Source organism: Drosophila ficusphila, unplaced genomic scaffold, assembly GCF_018152265.1.
Source record: "Drosophila ficusphila isolate 14025-0441.05 unplaced genomic scaffold, ASM1815226v1 contig_791, whole genome shotgun sequence".
NCBI classification, from domain to species: Eukaryota; Metazoa; Arthropoda; class Insecta; order Diptera; family Drosophilidae; genus Drosophila; species Drosophila ficusphila.
In genome coordinates, this window is record NW_025064737.1 from 13,533,009 (window position 1) to 13,552,017 (window position 19,009).

The following is a 19,009-nucleotide window of genomic DNA, read 5'->3' on the forward strand; positions in this document are numbered from 1 at the left end:
TTTAATTTTTCAATTAAATATGCTAAGCTTGCCAATTTAAAAATTTTATGGAAGGGTTTAAAATATATGACTCTCCCTAGAATTCTTTAATTAGATCTATCAGTTCTTTGAACAGGTTAAACCTAATAAGATTAAAGCTCTTAAGTCATTGTTCGTTAACAAGACTTCCGTACTTCCCCTTGGATGCCGCAGATTATTATACAATCACTGGTCAAAATAATTTTAAAAATCTACATATTTAAAAATGTTATGTAATTTAGAACCAGCAACTACTCATAACTTCATTTTAATCTTAAATAAAGATACATATTTAAGAGATCCATTGAGTTTGGCTGGGAAAGTTTTGTTTTTTTTTAAACATGAATTCAACACATAGCCAAAAGAATTTCCCACAGTGGCATTCCGCTCGAAACTCCTCTCAAATTTGGATTATATCTGACGCTATCTATTCATCGCGATCCCGTTCGGGTTTCGCTGAACTTCCGCGCTTTGACCTTTTCGGAGCCAGCAGGCAGACGATCCCCAGATAATAGATACGTTTTGGCTTAAGTATGTTCTATTATGATGCCATTAAATGGAACGTACGGTGGCAGCCGAAAGCGGCAAGACGCTCTCAAGGCGAGCGAGTGGCGGAGGCTAATACTCTACGTCTCCAATCAGAGAGAGATATATACACGTATTCCGGGCCTGTCGGAATCGCCGGACCACCAGCGGTTCCACCGTGGCACCGTTAGTCAGGCAGTAATAATAGTTTCTGTTAATTTGAGTATTGTATTCCCCTTGTCTTTCGGGTTGTTTTGTTTTTTTCCGGCTGACAGAGGTTGATAAATTATGATCGGTGCTTAGCTTTGATTAAGTTGTCGTGTCTCTCTTATGAATTCATCGGATGTCAAAGGCACCAGAGGCGAAAGATCAAATGCGCTGATATAGTTAGCCACCAGCTTCGAAATGGAGTCGCGCGATTACCATTTTGCGATGCCAAATATAAAGAAGAGATCGAAGCATAAATCAATATTCGCATCGAGTGTCGAATCGCGCGCATGCGCAGCGGAGCGGCGCGATAAAGAGCGTTAAAATTATGTTCTGTCGCCTGGCTGCGCAAAATAAATACATACAGCGATCGGGCCCATAATGAAGCCTATAAAGAGCCGGGGCGAAATCAGCTCAGCAGGCGCAAAGTAAAAAAAAAACGCCACCAGATCACAAAAAATGGTCAAAATTTATTGTACGCTGACGGCTTTTTAATGAAAAAAACGCTGGCTACCAAAGCGAATTAATGAAGGTGTGTGCGCATATATCCCAGTTCCCAATATCTCCTCCTTGCCCCTCCGAAACCCCCATTATTTTTTTTTTCTGCCGGCACAAGTTCAAAAAAAGAGAAGAAAGAATAACAAGCGTGGATCGATCAGCATATGAATCGGTTTAGCATAAGAATGAAAACGTTTCTCTAATGAAAATTGTTTATGGTTTTACGACATCGACCATTCATTCATTCAAACACGTGTTAGCCCTGGCTTATTGACTTATTTTCCCTATTTTGGCGAAAAAACAAAACGATTGAGAGAGGCTTCCCATTATGAACATCATTCCGATTCCAATTTTGACTTTGTTTCCGATTCCAATTCCGCAATTTGTTAATGGAGCTGAGCTCTCGCCACTCACGGCTTCATTGTAAAGGCAACCAGTATGACATTTTAATTATGAGCCTGTCAGCCAGACTGCCTGGCAGCCAGCTTTCAATTGCAATTAATTATAATTTAATAATAGTCGTTGTCCCCGTCGAGTGCAAAAACCGAAGTGCTACGCAAAATGTTTTGTCACACGGGGAGAATTGGATTGCGAAAAAGGGGTTAAGATCCCCATCTGAATTTGGCAAAATAATATAATAAAATGGTTTGATTTCATTTGTCTCTGGCTTGTCCGGACTCGCCCCAAATGTGTTCATTATTTATTATTTACTTTGCCTAAGCCAGTGTTGATCATCAGTCAAGAGCTGGGCAAGATTTATGGCAGCGGAAGCGGTTGCTTTTCTCGACAACGAGGATGCGTCGATGACACTTGACACCTGCATTGCCAAGTGGCGGGCGCATCAACATCAACAACAAATAATAATAACGATATCAGCCCAATGACAGCGCCAGGGGCGGAATCTGTATAGTTATGAGCAAATGTCAATTGGCAATCCAATCATATTTGCAAAGTGCGAGACGATCGGTTCCGCAAGGCGATCTCCGCGATAAACAAACGAACGGCGGCGAGTGACTGATTAGAGAAATTATCAGCAACCTTCGGCGGTTATATCATCGAATGGAAAACCCGTGTTCGAAAACACTCCCGATTCGCGATGACATGGCTGATGACCTTATCGACGGCATTCTGACTTTCTAACCGATCGTGGGCAATTGGTGGTGTTGCATATTCATCAGCTAAAATTAGCCACCAATTTATTCAGCCTTCGCCGGTGTCTTGTTTTACTTTCTTTATCTAGACTCTGGAGGTATACAATATGGGAATAACATATTTGAAAATGCGAGGTTCCAAAGAGAAACTCGTTTGCTTTGAAGCCATTAAATGCTTGTCTATTTTCGGATCGTAGAATATAAGCGTGTGCTATAAACGTTATCTTAATTTAAAGTGTTTTCGGCACTCCCAATTATCTCCCACAGTTCTATAAAATCGGGATATTAACCCCTAATTTGTCGGGCTCTGCAAATTAATTACTAACTTGTGGCAGACTTGATAGAAATTGGTCAATTATAGGATTGGCTCCTAACTTGGGAATCCCTGAAGTTGTTATTTCGAACATAACACATCAAAATATTAGTAAGTTATTGATTTCCGAGTAACTTCCTAACGGTTTTTATTAACTTTAAAACCAGTGATATTTCTCCATGCGAGTGAATCAGTGGCCGATTCACTTTCCTGCCATCGATTAAAAACAACTGGGTCGACTGAGTCACTAAAGCAATGACTTTATAAAAATTAATATGCAACCGTCAGGATTTCAGTGGAAAGTACTGACCGCTTCCGACTTGTGATACCTCGAAACGAAATGAACCGTCAGAAAAAACAGAATAAAAGTATGAAAGATAAAGGAATGAAACATGTTGGTCCAGTGGGTGGCAGCGGATGTCCAAAATGGACAGCACACGCGCAGCGCAAGAAATACATTAAATTGAGTCATAAAACTACACAAAGGCAAATCGGAGGAACAACTTGAAGAAACTTTAAGAAACGGCAACAACGACAACCGGCGGATGATGCCAAGTGCTGTTAAATTGAGTTAAATGAGGTGTTGGGAATTTTTTACCCCGCTTAACATGCACGAATGTACGCAGACAGATCGGACAGATTCACGCAGGTTTATTGAAATGCAAACACACCGACAATCGCCAATCGAAGGCCAATAATGTTTGCTTAAATCTCAGTGATCGGTTGCATGTGTGTATTTGTATTTGTATTTGTATTTGTTCCAGCACAAATGAAATCACACTCGAGTAGGAAATGTAAACTAGCCGCGAAACAAAAACATCGACAACCTGGGGAGCGACTGCGAGGAGGAACATCAAAGAACATGTATCGGGCATATGTTTATTTCATATTTCTGTAAAGCATAATTTTTCTGATATTTATGTAGTTTTCGCGAAATAAAATAAATCAGCGGACCAGCGGAGACGTCACTGCCGTTGCCCCAACGCTGATCACTTGCCTCCGATCACCGATCGCAGATCCCTGGTTTTTGGTTGTCGGTCGCTGGTCGCTGGTTCTGCCACTGCCACTGGGATTGGGACTGAATCTGGGAATGAGTCCGAGAATGGGACCCTCACCCAAAACGTCATGTGTGGCATCAACATGGTCAGCAGCATCAGCGGCACTGAAACGAGGTGAAATAAACAGAACCAGTTAGCAGTTGCAACACTAAAGAAAATTGAACTTTTTGTTTTGAGTTTTAAGATATTTTATGACTGTAAAGTACGTTTTTTTTGGTAAACCTTTACATTTTTTAACATTCTTACTTACGTTTCGAAGTTAATACCCTTGTATTACTTCTTATAAAATATAAATATAAGTATACAAAATAATGTATAATTTGAATTATTGCATTTAGTTATTTTCTGTCCCTCCAAAGCCATCAAAAAATATATGCTAAATAGGTAAAAATGGGATCATGTATTGGTGTTAAAATCTTGTATTTTTTCCCAGTGCATTCGTAGGGCTCTACTGGGCTGAAAGAGGGCTCTGCTGGGCCGGCGCAATCGTTTGTACTTGTTAATGGCTTTGTACGCGTAATTATTTTGGCAAGAAGCCAGCGCGAAGCGGAAATGCGCGGAGCAAAAGGCAAAAGGCAATGGGCCCAGATGTGAATGCCCCACTGGCGATGACGGTGAAAGGATCAAGTGGCATTTGTTCTTGTGCGCCGCGACTGTGCATTTAATTGGGTGTTTTTATTGGTTTTTAATGATACGCGAAATGATCGAAGCTTCGACTGCCAGCCCTCGGGGCACCTGCTCGCCTTTTTCCCCTTTTCCCCTTTTTCGCCTTTTTCGCCGTTTTCGCGGCGGTTTTCCCAGCGACCTGGCCCAACCTGCCACGCCCACCGCGAAGGCGAGTGATTGTTGCCGAACCAGCCCGATGATTAATATAAAGTTCAATCTTCAATTACGCCGGTGAAAAGAACACAAAACGTATGAGCAGCAGAAGCAGCAGTAGCAACAGCGGCAGCAACAGCAACATGTTGCTAGTGTACCGGCAACAAGTTGCTGGCGTCGAACTGCGACTGCGCGGCGACTTTAAGAAACTCTCTCGCCTTGCTCACTTTTTTCCGTGGCGGGGGAATCCGATCGGTAGCTTCTTTACCCGCTGCCGCTGCCGCTTCTGCCGCTGCCGCTGCTGATTGTACCGCTGCCGCCGCCGCTGCCGCCGGTTGGCGGTATAAAAACGTTGGCGCCGCCGAGCGGTCAACCAAACAGGCGACGCCTTCAAGTCTAGCTACACGTACACGAGAGTGGAGTTGGAGTCGTCGGCTTTTTTTCGTGGCGCTCTTTTATTTTCGGTTTCTGGCAAACGGCGGTCACTTTTTGCAACCCCACCGTCCCAAAATTGTGATATCAAAAATTTCTAGCTAAATTTCAAAAGCTAAAGTGTATGCAAGAGCAAATATAACACTGTCTTTTACGAAAAGGTTATATTTGAGAAATCTACAAAGTGTCTATAAAAATATATAACACAAATCAAATAAATCAACGTGTTGTTCAAACCCTAAAATTACATAACCAAAATGATGCAGCCAAGTGCGCTATTACTAACCACCATCATGATCATCTCCTGCGGAGTGGTATTCGCCTGCAATGGAAAGATTATTGGTAAGTACTCCCAGAAATGAAAGCCAAGGTCCCAAAAAATCTATATGCAGCTCAGCAGTTTTGGGTGTAGGAGAAATAGAATTTCAGGGCATGTCCAGCATTAATTTCGAGCTTTTTTCTAGCCCACATTGAACGAACACACGTTTTAGCCATTCGTTGTGTGAATGAATACAGTGAAGTGCAAATATTTGCCCGTAAAAACATTTTGTTTAATGTGCGTTCGCTTTTTCAGCGAGGGTCACCCAAGAACTATTATAACTTTGTTCAGTATGAAAATTCCAGTTTTTTGGGCAAGTTTGGCTGGTCTAACCAAAAATAGACTCGCATTGCCGCAAACGTGTCACCTTTCTTCATTTTCCAGTTTTAAACAGTGTATGTATTGCATAATAAATAGTTTAGAAAAGCAACAAACACGGGCGGCATATTACTTAAGCTTCGAGCGGGATGGAAACCGGTTGAAACATCGGGTTTAGATAATTTATATAATATTTGCCAGTGTCCAAATGAATTAAAAGTATTTTAGGTGGCTGACCTGTCATTTGTCGACTGATCCAGCCAAAGGCCACTCAACTCAACTCCGGTCTTGATAAATCGAATGAGATCAGAGCAGGAGACTTCTAAAACTCGTAGAACCCTTGAAAATGATTAGTGGCGCCTAAAAATCAAGCGCGCAAAAAGAGCTCATTGAACTGAAATGGGGATTTTGTTGCTCAAAGTCAGGCAAATAATTTGTAAACAAATTAGAATACCAGGCGTCAGAAATGCGCCTGAATAATTATACAAAACAACCGATTTTTAATGGGTCATTGTGCTGATCGAGCCAAGCTTGTGCGGTTTGGGAATAGAAATAGCTCGTGATAGCCGAAAAACAATCGATTCCATATTCTTTGTTCTGCACACGCGGCGCTTAAACACCCGAAAATTCCCAAAGAGCCATAAAAAAAGTGGCGAAGTGAAGTCAAAAAGATTTTTATAGTGCGCGTGTGCGTTGCTGATTGATGATTGCTTTTATGCTCCGTCAGCGATATCGCCTGGATTATATAGTATGGTGTTCTTTGGGGAGCCAACTTAATCGCATGTCACCGGTATCATGGCTGTTAAGCGCATCGTTTTGCCGCGGCATCAATCAAAAGCCGTGCTAATAATGTAATTAAATATGTTGGGGCACAAGGCTAGTTGTATACTATGGTGATAATCAGTAAATGATAAATGAAAATGAAACGAAACATAAAGCATAACTATGAAAATTAACTCGCGCTAAATGCGGCGGTCCTTTCGACTTGGCGTTCCCCTTCTCCCCTTTGATCTTCCCTATTTGCTTTTCAAGGTGAAGTCAACGCCTGGCCAAGATGCGGTGCAGTTAAGCACTTGTTAACATATTGTCGGCATTTGGCTGAGAGGTCTGGTTTTCGCAGCAAGTTCGCTGCCTGAGTCTTTTATTTCGTATCGTTGCGTTTCGTTTCGTTTCGGGCAAGTGAACAGAAATGACGGCGAGCTGTTGACGTTTCGTTGTCAACATTATCTCAGCGGTTTGTTTCGTCCGCAAGCGGAAACCGATCGACAGCTTTATGTGCAATTTGTCAGCGAAGGTAGTTCACAAATTTGCATAGCGCCTGATGCGAAGCACTGCAACCGCAGCAGCAGCATCAGCATCAGCAGCCTCGGTACAAATTGTGATGGAAATCCGAGGCTTTGCCGGATGATTGATGCGAAATGCCCGCCAAGTTAAACACACAGCCATGGGCTTCCTCGGTTCTTGGCTTTCGCCTACCGGTTTTCGCCGCATTGATACAAATGTAGCATAATTTGACAGGCCCAGCCGCAGATGGGAGTCTCGAATTTTGATCGCTCACGGGTTATTTTTAGTCGCAGCCTTGGGAGCATATTAAGATTAAGTCGGTTCGGCAAACGCTGTGTTTAGCATTCTCGACTTTTGTTTGACATCTAGACCCATATATTTGTGCGAGCGGCGGCGAAGCTGCCAATTTATTTACCCAGTAACCGATCAAGTTGGGGCGCGTCAAGTTGTCTGACTTTAAATCTGATTCCGACAGACACGTCCCGGCACTTGACCGGCCGGCAAGAGCCATGGTCAAGTTGGGAGCTTGGCAGCTTGGTAGCTTGGTAGTTTGGGAGCTTGGGAGCCTGGCTTAAATGCTATCACGTCGCGTACGGCAATCAGCGCCCATCGCCCGGTCCATTATTATAATTATTAAAAATTATTAAGCGCGCGTAATTATTTAAATGAAATGGGGGCACTCCCCAAGGATCCACTTCCGTCTCTTCCCCCTTTTTTATTCGGCCGATCTCCGGGTAATTAACACCCTGCGGCAATTCGGCTTAAACTGGGGCCACTTCTCTCCTGGCTGATTGGCCGACACACTTCAAGTGGAGTGGAGTCATGAGTCAGGCGCCGTAGGACCATGACTTTGCCATTATTTCAATTAAAATCAAATCAAATCAGATAAAATTCGGCTAATGGCTGTTTGTGCGACTTTTAATTGACGCCTTTCGCGGAGCACGCGCCGCTCGGTTTTTGCATTTCATTCGACTTTTTTTTCCACTCCGTATCGTATCGTTCTGTGTTCTATTTAATGGCCAAACATTATCGAAACCGGTTGGATAGGGGAGCCAAGCGCTCTAAGGAAAGTGACACAGATGTCTTGTGATCCGACCAACCGGCTGGTTACATAAACCCCGAATCTATGACAATTTGGAGCACACGTAAGTGTGGAATATTATGTCGCGAGCGACAAATAATTAAAAAATATGTAAAACAAGAGCCAATGTAAATTGGCAACCCCACTTGGCTTTTCTGTGAGGCAGAGCCAAAGCGGCTGAGATTTCGACAAATATTGGCTCGATCCAAACCGGCTCCCTGGGTGGCCAAAAGTGGTTGATGATCGTCTCCAAGTCGAAGGAGAAACACCAGCCCGAAGATATCTCTAAATAAAAATATAAAAAAAACACAAAAACCAAACATTTTATGACCAACGAAAATAGAAATGATAAAATTCTCCAGCTGCTTGGTGTCTCATGCATATTCCCCCGCAGGTTCCCCTTCTCGTTGGCTCTTTAATTTATGCTAATCTCGACCTAATCATTTCAGCATCGGGCATCACGGCGGAAGAGAGATCAATCATCTTGCAGGAGCACAATCGCCTCCGGCAGATCGTGGCCACGGGACGCTATCCGGGTCAACCGGGTGCCGAGAATATGCGCGAGATCGTCTGGGATGACGAGCTGGCCGCCAGGGCCCAGAAATGGGCTGACAACTGTCAGTTCCGCCACGATCCACACCGCACAATAAGTAAGTTGTTTGGTTCTATAGACCCCTTCAACCCTATTCCATCCCCACACCCAAAATCCAGGAGTTGGATCGAATCTGCGCAAAGCATGTTGCGCTTTTCTTTTGGTTTCAGGTCTTTACGATATGGTAAAGCTCATTGGGGTGGTCATTTAATTAGATGATTCTTCACCTTTTTATTGAGCATCGTTATTTATAGAGAATGTGTAAACCTGAGAGCCTAATTTATATTCACGTCAACTTTTATGGCACCTTTCACTGCCAATTAAGCGAATTTCTTTCATTAATCACTGGAACTGGGAATACCTCTTAGAACGGTTTTACCATTCCAAATGATTCACTTTGATTTGATTAAAATTGCTGTGACGAATTGCCATAATTTGGAAATAATCTTACTCATTAAACCAGTTGAAAAAGTAGAATGATATGATTAATTGAAGTCCAAATTTTAAGTTCAATGACCAATAATACCATATATGTATTATCTATAATGCCACCCCAGTGTGCATAGTTTATAAGATTTATCACACCTTCCATTTTTGCGTGCACGAACTGCTTTTAAAACACTAAGACTAACCTTGCATACACAGCACCTGCATCCCCCAAAAATCCATTCCCAAACTTTCAATTTAAATCGTTACTAATATCTAATATTTATCCATTAATAGATCGCTTTACGATGGGCCAGAATCTGGCGATCATCTGGAGTACGGCGCCTTTGGACGCCGATGACGGGGACTTCCCCTCGCGCATCCAAAGTTGGTTTAACGAGGTGCAGAAGTACTCCTTCGGAGACGCCTGGTCCCCCAAAACTGGTCACTATTCTCAGCTGGTTTGGGGCGAGACCAGCCTGGTGGGCTGTGGATACGCGGAGTACAAGGACACCAGCAAATACAACAAGCTCTACGTCTGCAACTACGGACCTGGGTAAGTTTCATAGGTGTTACTATTCTAACGCAAAAAATATTGAAATACAATGAAGCATTTTGAGGAGATCATAAAAAGCCGAATCTTAGAGATACAAATACTATAGTTTTTTTGTTGGATTTATTAACTATTAAGCCTCGAACTTCCTGTATCATCAGAACTCTAAATTAATTTATTCAATTCAGATATCGTAAAATTCGTTCCGGAAATTAGACAATGAGGCAATAAAATCACTCTAAATAGTTTTTGGAATTATACAAAATGGTTATAATATGTGGTTGTCGTTTAGAATAACTGCCAAATTTTATGTGCTCGTTGTGTAGAATATATAAAGATAAATTATGATATGACAAATAAAAAACCATTTCTACACCATTTTTATTAAATTATAATATAGAAGATATAATATATATAATACAGAAGAATATACACTTACGATCTTTTGTTTTTTTCTTGCAGTGGCAACGTGGTTGGCTACAATCCCTACGAGGTGGGCAAGCCCTCCTGCTCGACGTACGGCATGAAGCCCTCGTCCCGCTACCAAGGACTCTGCGCCGCTCCAGGAGCCTCCCCAGCTGCCAACAGCGTCTACGGAGCGAACAGCATTGAAACGTATGAGTACGGCTACAACAGCAGCCCCAGTCAAAGACAATCCGCCAATAACAACCAGCAGACTAACAACATTAACAAGAACAGCCAGAACAGCTATAACTACAACCGACAACCGCTCAGTAATCCCAAACCCGCCCAACCCTCCCCTCCCTCCCCGTTCAACCCACAGGCAGCGGTACCATCGCCAGCCGGCGGCAGTTCGTTCGGCAGCGCCGCGAAGGGCGGCAGCCACGCCTACACAACGGAGCCATCGCAGTCGGCCGGGCGGACTCAGTATCAGCAAAAGTACGAGGCGTATCGGCCAAGTGCGGCCGAGTTTGAGAAGTCCGTACACAAGCATACCATACTACGCACCTACATAGAGCAGAATCAGCAGCGGCAGGATGGGCAGTACCAGCCGAACCAGCAGGATCAGCAGGTTCAGCAGGATCAGCAGGACCAGGAGCCCACCAGCACTAGGAAACCGAGTCGTGGATGGAGCCTGCTGACGTGGCGCGGTTAAAATGTCAATAACCTTCGCCTTGTCAATCCAAAATGCCGCTCAATGTATTAGGCCATTAATAGCTACTGTGTAGTGCCATTAGCCAACCACCAGGATCCATCATCATCCATTCAACGTGTCGCCTTGGGACCCCTAGCGAATCTTATTTAAACACACACCCCAACAATTGCCATATGAGATGTAGTAGCTTCCCCACTTTGTGAATTTCGGCTCTCGAGGAAGAGGAGCGTAGGCGGCGGACGATTCATGCCACAGACGAATATTTGTATCAAATGTTTGCCACCACCACCACCACCCACCTAAAACTGTCATCCTGTTAAACCAACCAATCGGCATTCAACATCGATCAGCTAGTTGTAGTATTGTGTTCAATAAAACAAGAAAATTGATTTGTAAATTAAAAGTAAATTTTGAGTTGGATTGTATATGACCAAAGCTTCTTGAATTCGAGTTGAGCTCATTAACAAAAGCTCATTGATTTAAGCCCCAAAACCACTTGGCGAAACAAAGAGAACTCTCTTCGATACTTATACCGAACAAGAGAAGTTCCAAAGAGAGCGCATGCGTGGCGAATTTTGTACTCCGCTGAATGAAAGAGAGCTTGCATATGAAAACTCAGGGAAATTAAGGGGAAATCCTTGGCCCCTTCGGCTAATGCGTTAAATGCAACAATGCCAACGCGCAATTAAAGCCGGAAATCAAAAGAGCAAGCAACAATGGGCTAATGAGCTGCCATGGGAAATGTATTGAGTTCGAGTGTTGTGGCCAATTTAGGTTGCCATTTTGGCCGTTTAGTGTGCGTATTTGTGTGTGAGTGTGTGCTGCGCAGAATTTTGGGAACCTTGCACCTGCTCAAGGTCGTCCAGGTGTCTCTCGCCCAAACCACCCACTTTGTTCGCCTGCACAGCAGAAAGTTTTCCCCGAGATAGCAGCCAGTTTTCCTTCCTTTTCCTGACGAAAAAGTTCTCTAAAAGCGATAACCTCCCTAAAAAAGTGACGATTTTCCCCGCATGTGGTGACTTTATTTCCGGTTTTAATTGCTCCGTTTATCAGCCAGTTAGCTGTCCCCAAAGTAACACTCCAACACAATCCCCAACCAAAAGTGCCAATTTTGTTTGTGACAAGGAATTAAGATAGGCAAATATGGCTGTCAATTGTTGTTTGGGTAGCCCCTATGACAGTCGTAAAACATAAGCGATACATACGCACAGGCCGAAGGGTTAAATTTACAGTTATGTTTATGCGGCATAGAGCAATATGCTTTATTTATGTTTCTGTGATATGCAGGGAACATAAATAATTAAAAGTTATTTGAAGGAGTATAATGTAGCCGACAACGTGGTAAAGGAAATACTTAATAATAATCAAATAATACATACATATATTTAAAAAATATTTCAGAAAAAAATATAATGGTAGAGGAAATATAATCATGATTAGTAGATTTTTGACCAAAACAGTTATGTTAAGTAAGCTCCTTAAAAGGAACTCTTAGAGAACGTTACTTTCTTTAGAATGATCCCAATTTTATTTTTCGCTGTGCCTTTATGTTATGTAAGGCCTCCTCGTGGGCAGACGCACTTCATCATCCCGGCCTACTCACAGATCCTGGCAGCGTGAAATTAACTGACACAGTCCTCGGCAGGACAACTTTTTATTTATACGCAGTCATACATTTAAATATGACGCAAGGACCGAGAGGCGGCGAGTGTCCTTTTTGCCCGCTGTCAAACCAAGAAGATGTCCTGATTCTGATTCTGAATCTGTATCTGGAGCTGGAGCTGGAGATGGACCGGAATCTGTTTCTGTACGAGTATACGGCTCGGGAGTTGACCCGCAGAACTCGGAGGACTTCGCGCTTGTCCGGACTGATTTATGGCATTTTATATAAACGTCAATTTGATGCAGCTGTCACTGCAGCGGAAGTGCAATCTGCGAGTTGAATGCGTGCAAAAGCCATTTCCAGGGCCATTTCCATGGCCAAGAAAAATAAAATTAAATGGCCGCATGTAATTAAGTCGCTTAATGTGCCTCAAATTGCCAACTCGCTTGGGCCAGAAAAACGTCCGGGTCTTATGAATTTCCACGCATTAATTTTATTTCCCTTAATTTTCGTACCCTTTGAGCGGCCTTCGTTTTTCCGTCCTTTGTTTATCCCCAATGTGGCCACTTTTCCGCTGCCAAGTGTCATTTTTGATTGCTGCCAAAAAAAAAGGAGTTACTCTTTTGCCTTTTGGGATAATTAGCGAGAAACTTTGGCCAGCTTTTGACTCGGCTTGCAAAAGTGGCCATTAAAAATGTGCTATTATCGGATTTCCGACCAACTAAAAGGGATTTTCCTGGAAAATTCACCCGCCTTTTTTTTTTGAGTTCCGAGATTTGCGGGTGACATGTAGGACTTTATTTCCAATTTGCACACGTCTCACCTGACTTGGCAGGATTGGCGAAAGTGCCTGGTTTCAATTTGAAAAGGGATTAGGAGTGCAGCTGCATATCATAAATGCCACGCCCCCCCACTGTCCACAAGGAGTCGGTGGAATGAAACAATAAAAATATCCACAAAGCTGCATCCCCAACCGAATATAATGCAATAATAAAATGGGTAACGAAAGCAAGAAAAAGCACATATTGGAAAAGTTTTTCAATTTCAGCGAAGCTTTTATTTTACATACAAAGATCCCACACTCACACCTCGGAAAATCTTCTTCGCCCTCCTTTTTCCGCCTCTTATCTCCATTGGGGCCAAGTGCAGGCGGGAAAAGCAAAACTATTTTGTTGTGAAAGAGAAATCCTCACATATCCGCACTCACTCCAATAGAAAATACGAAATTAGAAATGGGAAACCCAGCAACAGAACGCAAAATGTAAGCAATAAGCGAAAATGAAATGAAAACTCATGAATGGCCAACGAGAGGAAAGCGAAATCAAACCGAAAAAGCATTCTCCGAGTATTATTGGTGGCCAACTCCCTGTAACCACACGCCCTTCCACTGCTCCCTTACCATATTATCCCCATCCCATCCCCATCCCCAACTCGATCTCCATTTCCATTCACATCCACATTCGCATATCCATTTCCATTCCCCATCCTCATCGGCATTGGTATTTGTACTCGTTATGCAGTTGGGAGTGGAATTTTGCATGCCGCAACGCAGTTGGCCATGAAATGGAAAACGAAGGCCAGCATAAGCTGAAAATTACCGAAAAATCTCGTATCCAGTATCCGTATCCGGGAAATAGAATCAAAAGAGCAAAACTCGCGCAGACGAAGCGTGTTATGGAGTTGCTCTCCTTTATTTATGAATGTCTGCGGTGGCTAAGCGCCGTTTTTCCCATTCAACTGGCCATGAAGGGTTCACCCCCACCACCCCCCTCTCCACCCCACGCATTCCCACTCCCTAATTAGGCCCAGGACCTCAAGCACCGATCTCTGCGACTGTCGTTAAATACACATCGGATCTGGAGAGCTGCTGGCGCTGTAAATCATTTTCCATTCGGACATGGCTCCGTAAATTGGCATCATGCGAATAATTCATGCGGAACCCTTCAACCAAAACACGCTGAAAAATTTCAGCAACCCTTTGATAACAAATGGGATATATTTGAATACGTTGTAGTTCTTGTAACTTCAACAACAATCTGATACAATTTATACAATATATTATTATATATTTATTTTAAACCTAAGTTCTTCATAATTAAGGCTGCCTTTATAGATATTCCTCCTTTTTTTGACAGTGGTGTTTTCAAACATGGACATTAACCATTCCCTTTTTCGGACTTTGATGCATTGCCGGATAGAAGTCTCATTTTAGCCAGACAACTGTTGAGTGTGATTTTCACCAAACTAGAAACATGTGAAAATGTTAAAGCCTTTCACTTTTCTGCCCTTGACTCTTGACAAATGTCAGGCAATCTATGGCACTCGCCTTCGGATTCGATGAAAGCCATCAGATTTCGCCTTTGACCAGGCTGAAGTCCTGAAAATTTCGCCCACACGAGTTTTGGGCTTTATGTGCGGTCCACGCAGTGCTGTAAAAATCCTGCATGAATTTGCATAATTTCGGGAACACAAAGCACATGGCAGCAACGCAAAAAAGGTAAATAAATATACGAAATTTTCTAGGAGAAATGCTGGGAAATATGGGTTTGCTTTTGTTGAACTTTACGCGTCAAATTTTACATAAATCTTTATTTTCCCAGTGCGAAGGAAAATGTTTGCTTTGAAAAATGTGGTGCATACTTCTGGGCGAGTGTGGGAGATTGGGAAATTGGGAGATTGGACTGCGGACTGTGGACTGCGGACTACGGACTGGTATCCTTCGAATCGTATCGGATGAATAGTCCCTGCCCGGCAACCGGGCCAAATGGAAGGCAAACACGAAACGACAGCTTCGAACTGCCGTTAAATCAAACATAAAACCCGGAAAACTGTTGAGAGTAACTCGCCTAGCAACGGCCACTAAACCGAACAAAGTCAGCTTTATGGGCCATCAAAATTGCACAACAAGCTGCCGCTGCCGCTGCCACTGCCGCTGCCACCGCCACTTCCACTGCTTTTGCTGCTGGTCCCACAGGTTAGTTATGTTTGCCGCCCAGATTGGCGGGCCATGGCCTCTTGGTTTTGCCAACCCACCACCACCAGGAACCACCTTGATTGCACAAAATATTGTTGCGGGTGTCCGTTTTCAATCTAAAATGTGTTCATCAAATCTACATAATTCGACCCACAGGATGGATAGCTGGAGAGCTAGGTGGTTCAATCAGACCGGCAATCAGCACTTTTATTGTTGCTAATCAAAGGTCAACCGCACAGATTGTAACGAAATGGAGTTTCGGCTAGTTTTGCGGCCAACATCCGTTCGTCCTCATCCCCGGCAAATCTCATTTCTCATTTAGTGCTACAGCCTTCCATCATCCGCATCCTCGTCCTCATTTTTGTCCTCATCCTCATCCTCATCGTCATCGTCATCCACATCCGGATTCGCAACACGTAGTCGACGCATTTGTCGTCCGTTAATCAGTGCGTTGATTTTTGAGGATTTATGACAGAGCCGAGTGCAACTGCCAGCTCGGTTAGCAAAATCCTTCATCAATTAGATTGCGTTTTCAGATTGGACTTTTAGGGGCAGATCTCTGCTGCTTTAAGCGGCTGGCAAGGCAAACAAATATTCACCGATTCCATCAATTAATTGCTTAATCTGGCATTTCTTTGAAAGCTACAGACTTACCATTGTACTCGAAAAAATAGTTTCAGGAAATAAATCACTAAGAAAAATGTTCAAACATTTAAAATAAAACGAAAAGTCGAACATAAACCTGCTTAAGTAGAAAATTTTTTATATAACTTTAAAGGAATTACTTAATCGCTTATAATGCAATTTATTTTTCTACCCATTTCTTCACTACAGTCTAGGCACACCTTTTTTCCAAGTGTAACCACCTCTACCCCGTTTCATAGCTACAGCCATTTGCACTTGGTATCGGGTATCGGTATCGGTCCTTCGGAAGGAACTCATCCCCCGGATCAGGCATTGACTTGTACAAGAAAAACCAATTAAAATGAAAACATGCAACGTGCCACGGAGCAATTTATTGCATATGTATAGCTGTTGTGCGGCTTTCCTCGATTTCAGCTAGGAGTAGCTCCCTGCGATTGCTACGATTGCTCCGACTGCTCCGATTGCTCCGAACTCCCCCGATTGCCGAGTCCTGTTCTTTATCCTGTGTGCGCATCAGTGACTCATTAACGGGACTGGGGAATTGGCGCCGGAGCATGCCACACATTGGCCCCACGGTGGTTCCTTTAATGCAACCGATTCAGTGGAAATCTGACCTCCACCTCCTCCTCATCCACTGACCAACATCAACACTGTTTACCGATATAGATTGCATATTTGTTTTATTGCTAAATGCCATGGTTTCTTGGCTTATTGCTTTTCCCACTTAAACACACACACACATACATGTACACACAAACACAGACGGAGTCTGCCACATATCAAATTGATTAATTAATTCCTGAATTATGTGCTCTCTCCCTAGGAATGCGTATTTTATCCAACATATTTATTATATGCGAATATCTCCTATGCTGCATCTTGAATCACCCCAAAACTGTGGATTCTGAGTCAGATGGAAACATTATTTTAGCATTAATTGCCTGCTCTTATTATGTTGGCCAAAGCCTGACCTTTTACTTTCCACTCGGCAGTTCATTGAGATCCAACGAACTTGTTGAACAGTAAATAATTACATTTCACCAGCTAAGACCGACCTTAAAGTTTGACGTGTTGCTAATTTTCCCATGGTTGATTAGAAAGTTGTGCGTCACTTAGATTCATTGGATAATAATTACTCTACTAAATTTCATAGAAAAATGTTAATTATGTGCGGACCAGAAATTAATTAAAAAATATTTTATCCTTAGAATTTCTTTTTCGATTGAAATCTGTAATTTATTTTTAGATTAAGTTTTATTATTATACCCAGGATTCCTTTTATAATATGGGTTCAGAAACCACTGTTTCTGCCGGTGTTGCTGCTGTTGGTTGGTGTTGCCGCAAGTCTGCAGCGGATGTTGCAAATGCCAGAACAACGGCCAAGATGCCTCAGCTTAGCCAGGCGGTAAGCAAACTTTTGCTAATGTTTGTTTGTGTGCTCGAATCGGGCTCAATTGAAAAAGTGACACATGTGCCGCATTTGTTGTCTCAGTTCTTGTTCGTGTGCATTGGCGTAATTAATTTGAAGCGGCGCCGAGAGCGGATGCGTCTGCCCCCGAAAGATGCCCCTCATCCATATGCTAATTGTGCGCATCCGCATCCGGCGATGCGAAATTCCCCAAAATGCCCCCAAAATGATTCCCGGCATTGTGGCATGTCAATTAGAAAATTTCGCAAAATCGCAAAGTTTCCGGGGAAAAAAGCCGAACAAACTCGATGCTTTAATAGACGCGTTTTCAGTGCGCATTTAGGCAACTTTATTGCTCGCAATATTTGCATTATTTCTCAATTTGCCGGGACCGCGTTTAAACATTCGTACTTATATTGCCGCCATTTCACGCAGCTGACACAGAACCATTTCTGCCGTCAGTTTCCATACTCTCTGCTGTCACTTCGTACGGCAGCTGTTAAAAATTCAATAAAAAAAAATTGTAAAAATATGGCAAGGCATGTAAATTGTGCCTAATAAAAGTCTTATTGAATTTGCAATATGCCAGCGGGTGGACGGAAATATTTGCCCGATGTTCAGCAACATACGAGCACGCATGTGGACACAACAGGGATTTACATTTAAAACAGATTGTAATGAGTTCCGATATATCGAACAGAACAATGAAATGTTGGGAGTTATGTACAGGGTAAAATGTATGTTATTTATACAACTTAAGCCCTATTGAAATAACTTTATAAATATAAAAAGGGTGAAAAAATCTACCGGTTTACAAATCGGTTAAATAATAATTAAATAATCTACATATGAAAGATTCACAGGCATGCACACAAATAGACCACAAATCTCAAGTGAATCGTAATCTGTTCGTATTGGAAGTTGATTTGTCATGCACGTAGCGTTTGTCACATCAACACCACCAGTCCGTCGGATACAGACAGGGATAGATATTTTTGGGGAGCGGAGGAGGACGAGTGATGTATGCATGGCCAATTGTCACTTTTGTTGACTGACATTGACGTGAAATGTTTTTCATAAACTACGCTCCGGAATTTGTGGGCAGCTGCCGGAGGCGGACCATCCATCCCTCCATCCCTCCATGCCTCCACATTCCTTAATTCCATCAGCGGGATGTGGTTTGGCATTGAGAATTGCCAGCCGTACAAGCGAAAGCGCTCGCTTTCTTCGACTTAATGAAAAAGTTTTTATTGCCACGTCAGAGACACATACGCGCATAAGAAATGTGCCGGCGAAAACTATGAGGGACGACCTCGAATAATAAATGAAGCGCCTGGGGCGTGGCCAGGACCTCAAATAGGATGTCCCCCGCCAGGAGATTGATGACACTCTTCAAATTCCCGCCCAAGGCGGTGCCGCATCTTCGGTCCGAGTCCGAGTTCCCGAGGCGTTCGTGTCTAATTAAAAAGCACAAGGGCCTCAAATGAAGCGCGCCCAAAGAGCCACATTACTCATACGTTATAAACACATTAAAGACGCCGCCGCGGTGGCAGCATAAAATCTAAACAATAATTACACATGCGACTGCAGCACAGCATATGTTATGTTGCGGCAATGGCTCCCGGGAGAGTTGTTGCCCCGCCGTATTCATGTCCGTTTCCGTGTCCG

General features: G+C 43.1%; 1 protein-coding gene across 1 annotated transcript; it reads left to right on the forward strand.

The window, feature by feature from the left end:
* The first annotated feature begins 4,978 nt into the window (after positions 1-4,978).
* On the forward strand, positions 4,979-11,114 carry LOC108087078 (protein lon-1). Its single transcript, XM_017184257.2, has 4 exons — positions 4,979-5,363; positions 8,473-8,673; positions 9,339-9,597; positions 10,057-11,114. The coding sequence occupies exons 1-4, from the start codon at positions 5,279-5,281 to the stop codon at positions 10,709-10,711; spliced, it is 1,200 nt and encodes a 399-aa protein (XP_017039746.1). The 5' UTR covers positions 4,979-5,278; the 3' UTR covers positions 10,712-11,114.
* Positions 11,115-19,009: the final 7,895 nt, after the last annotated feature.

Coding starts and splice junctions, on each gene's coding strand:
- LOC108087078 (XM_017184257.2), top strand. CDS start 5,279: ATGATGCAGCCAAGTGCGCTATTACTAACCACCATCATGATCATCTCC. Junction 5,364..8,472: donor CTGCAATGGAAAGATTATTG/GTAAGTACTCCC, acceptor TAATCATTTCAG/CATCGGGCATCACGGCGGAA. Junction 9,598..10,056: donor GTCTGCAACTACGGACCTGG/GTAAGTTTCATA, acceptor TTTTTCTTGCAG/TGGCAACGTGGTTGGCTACA.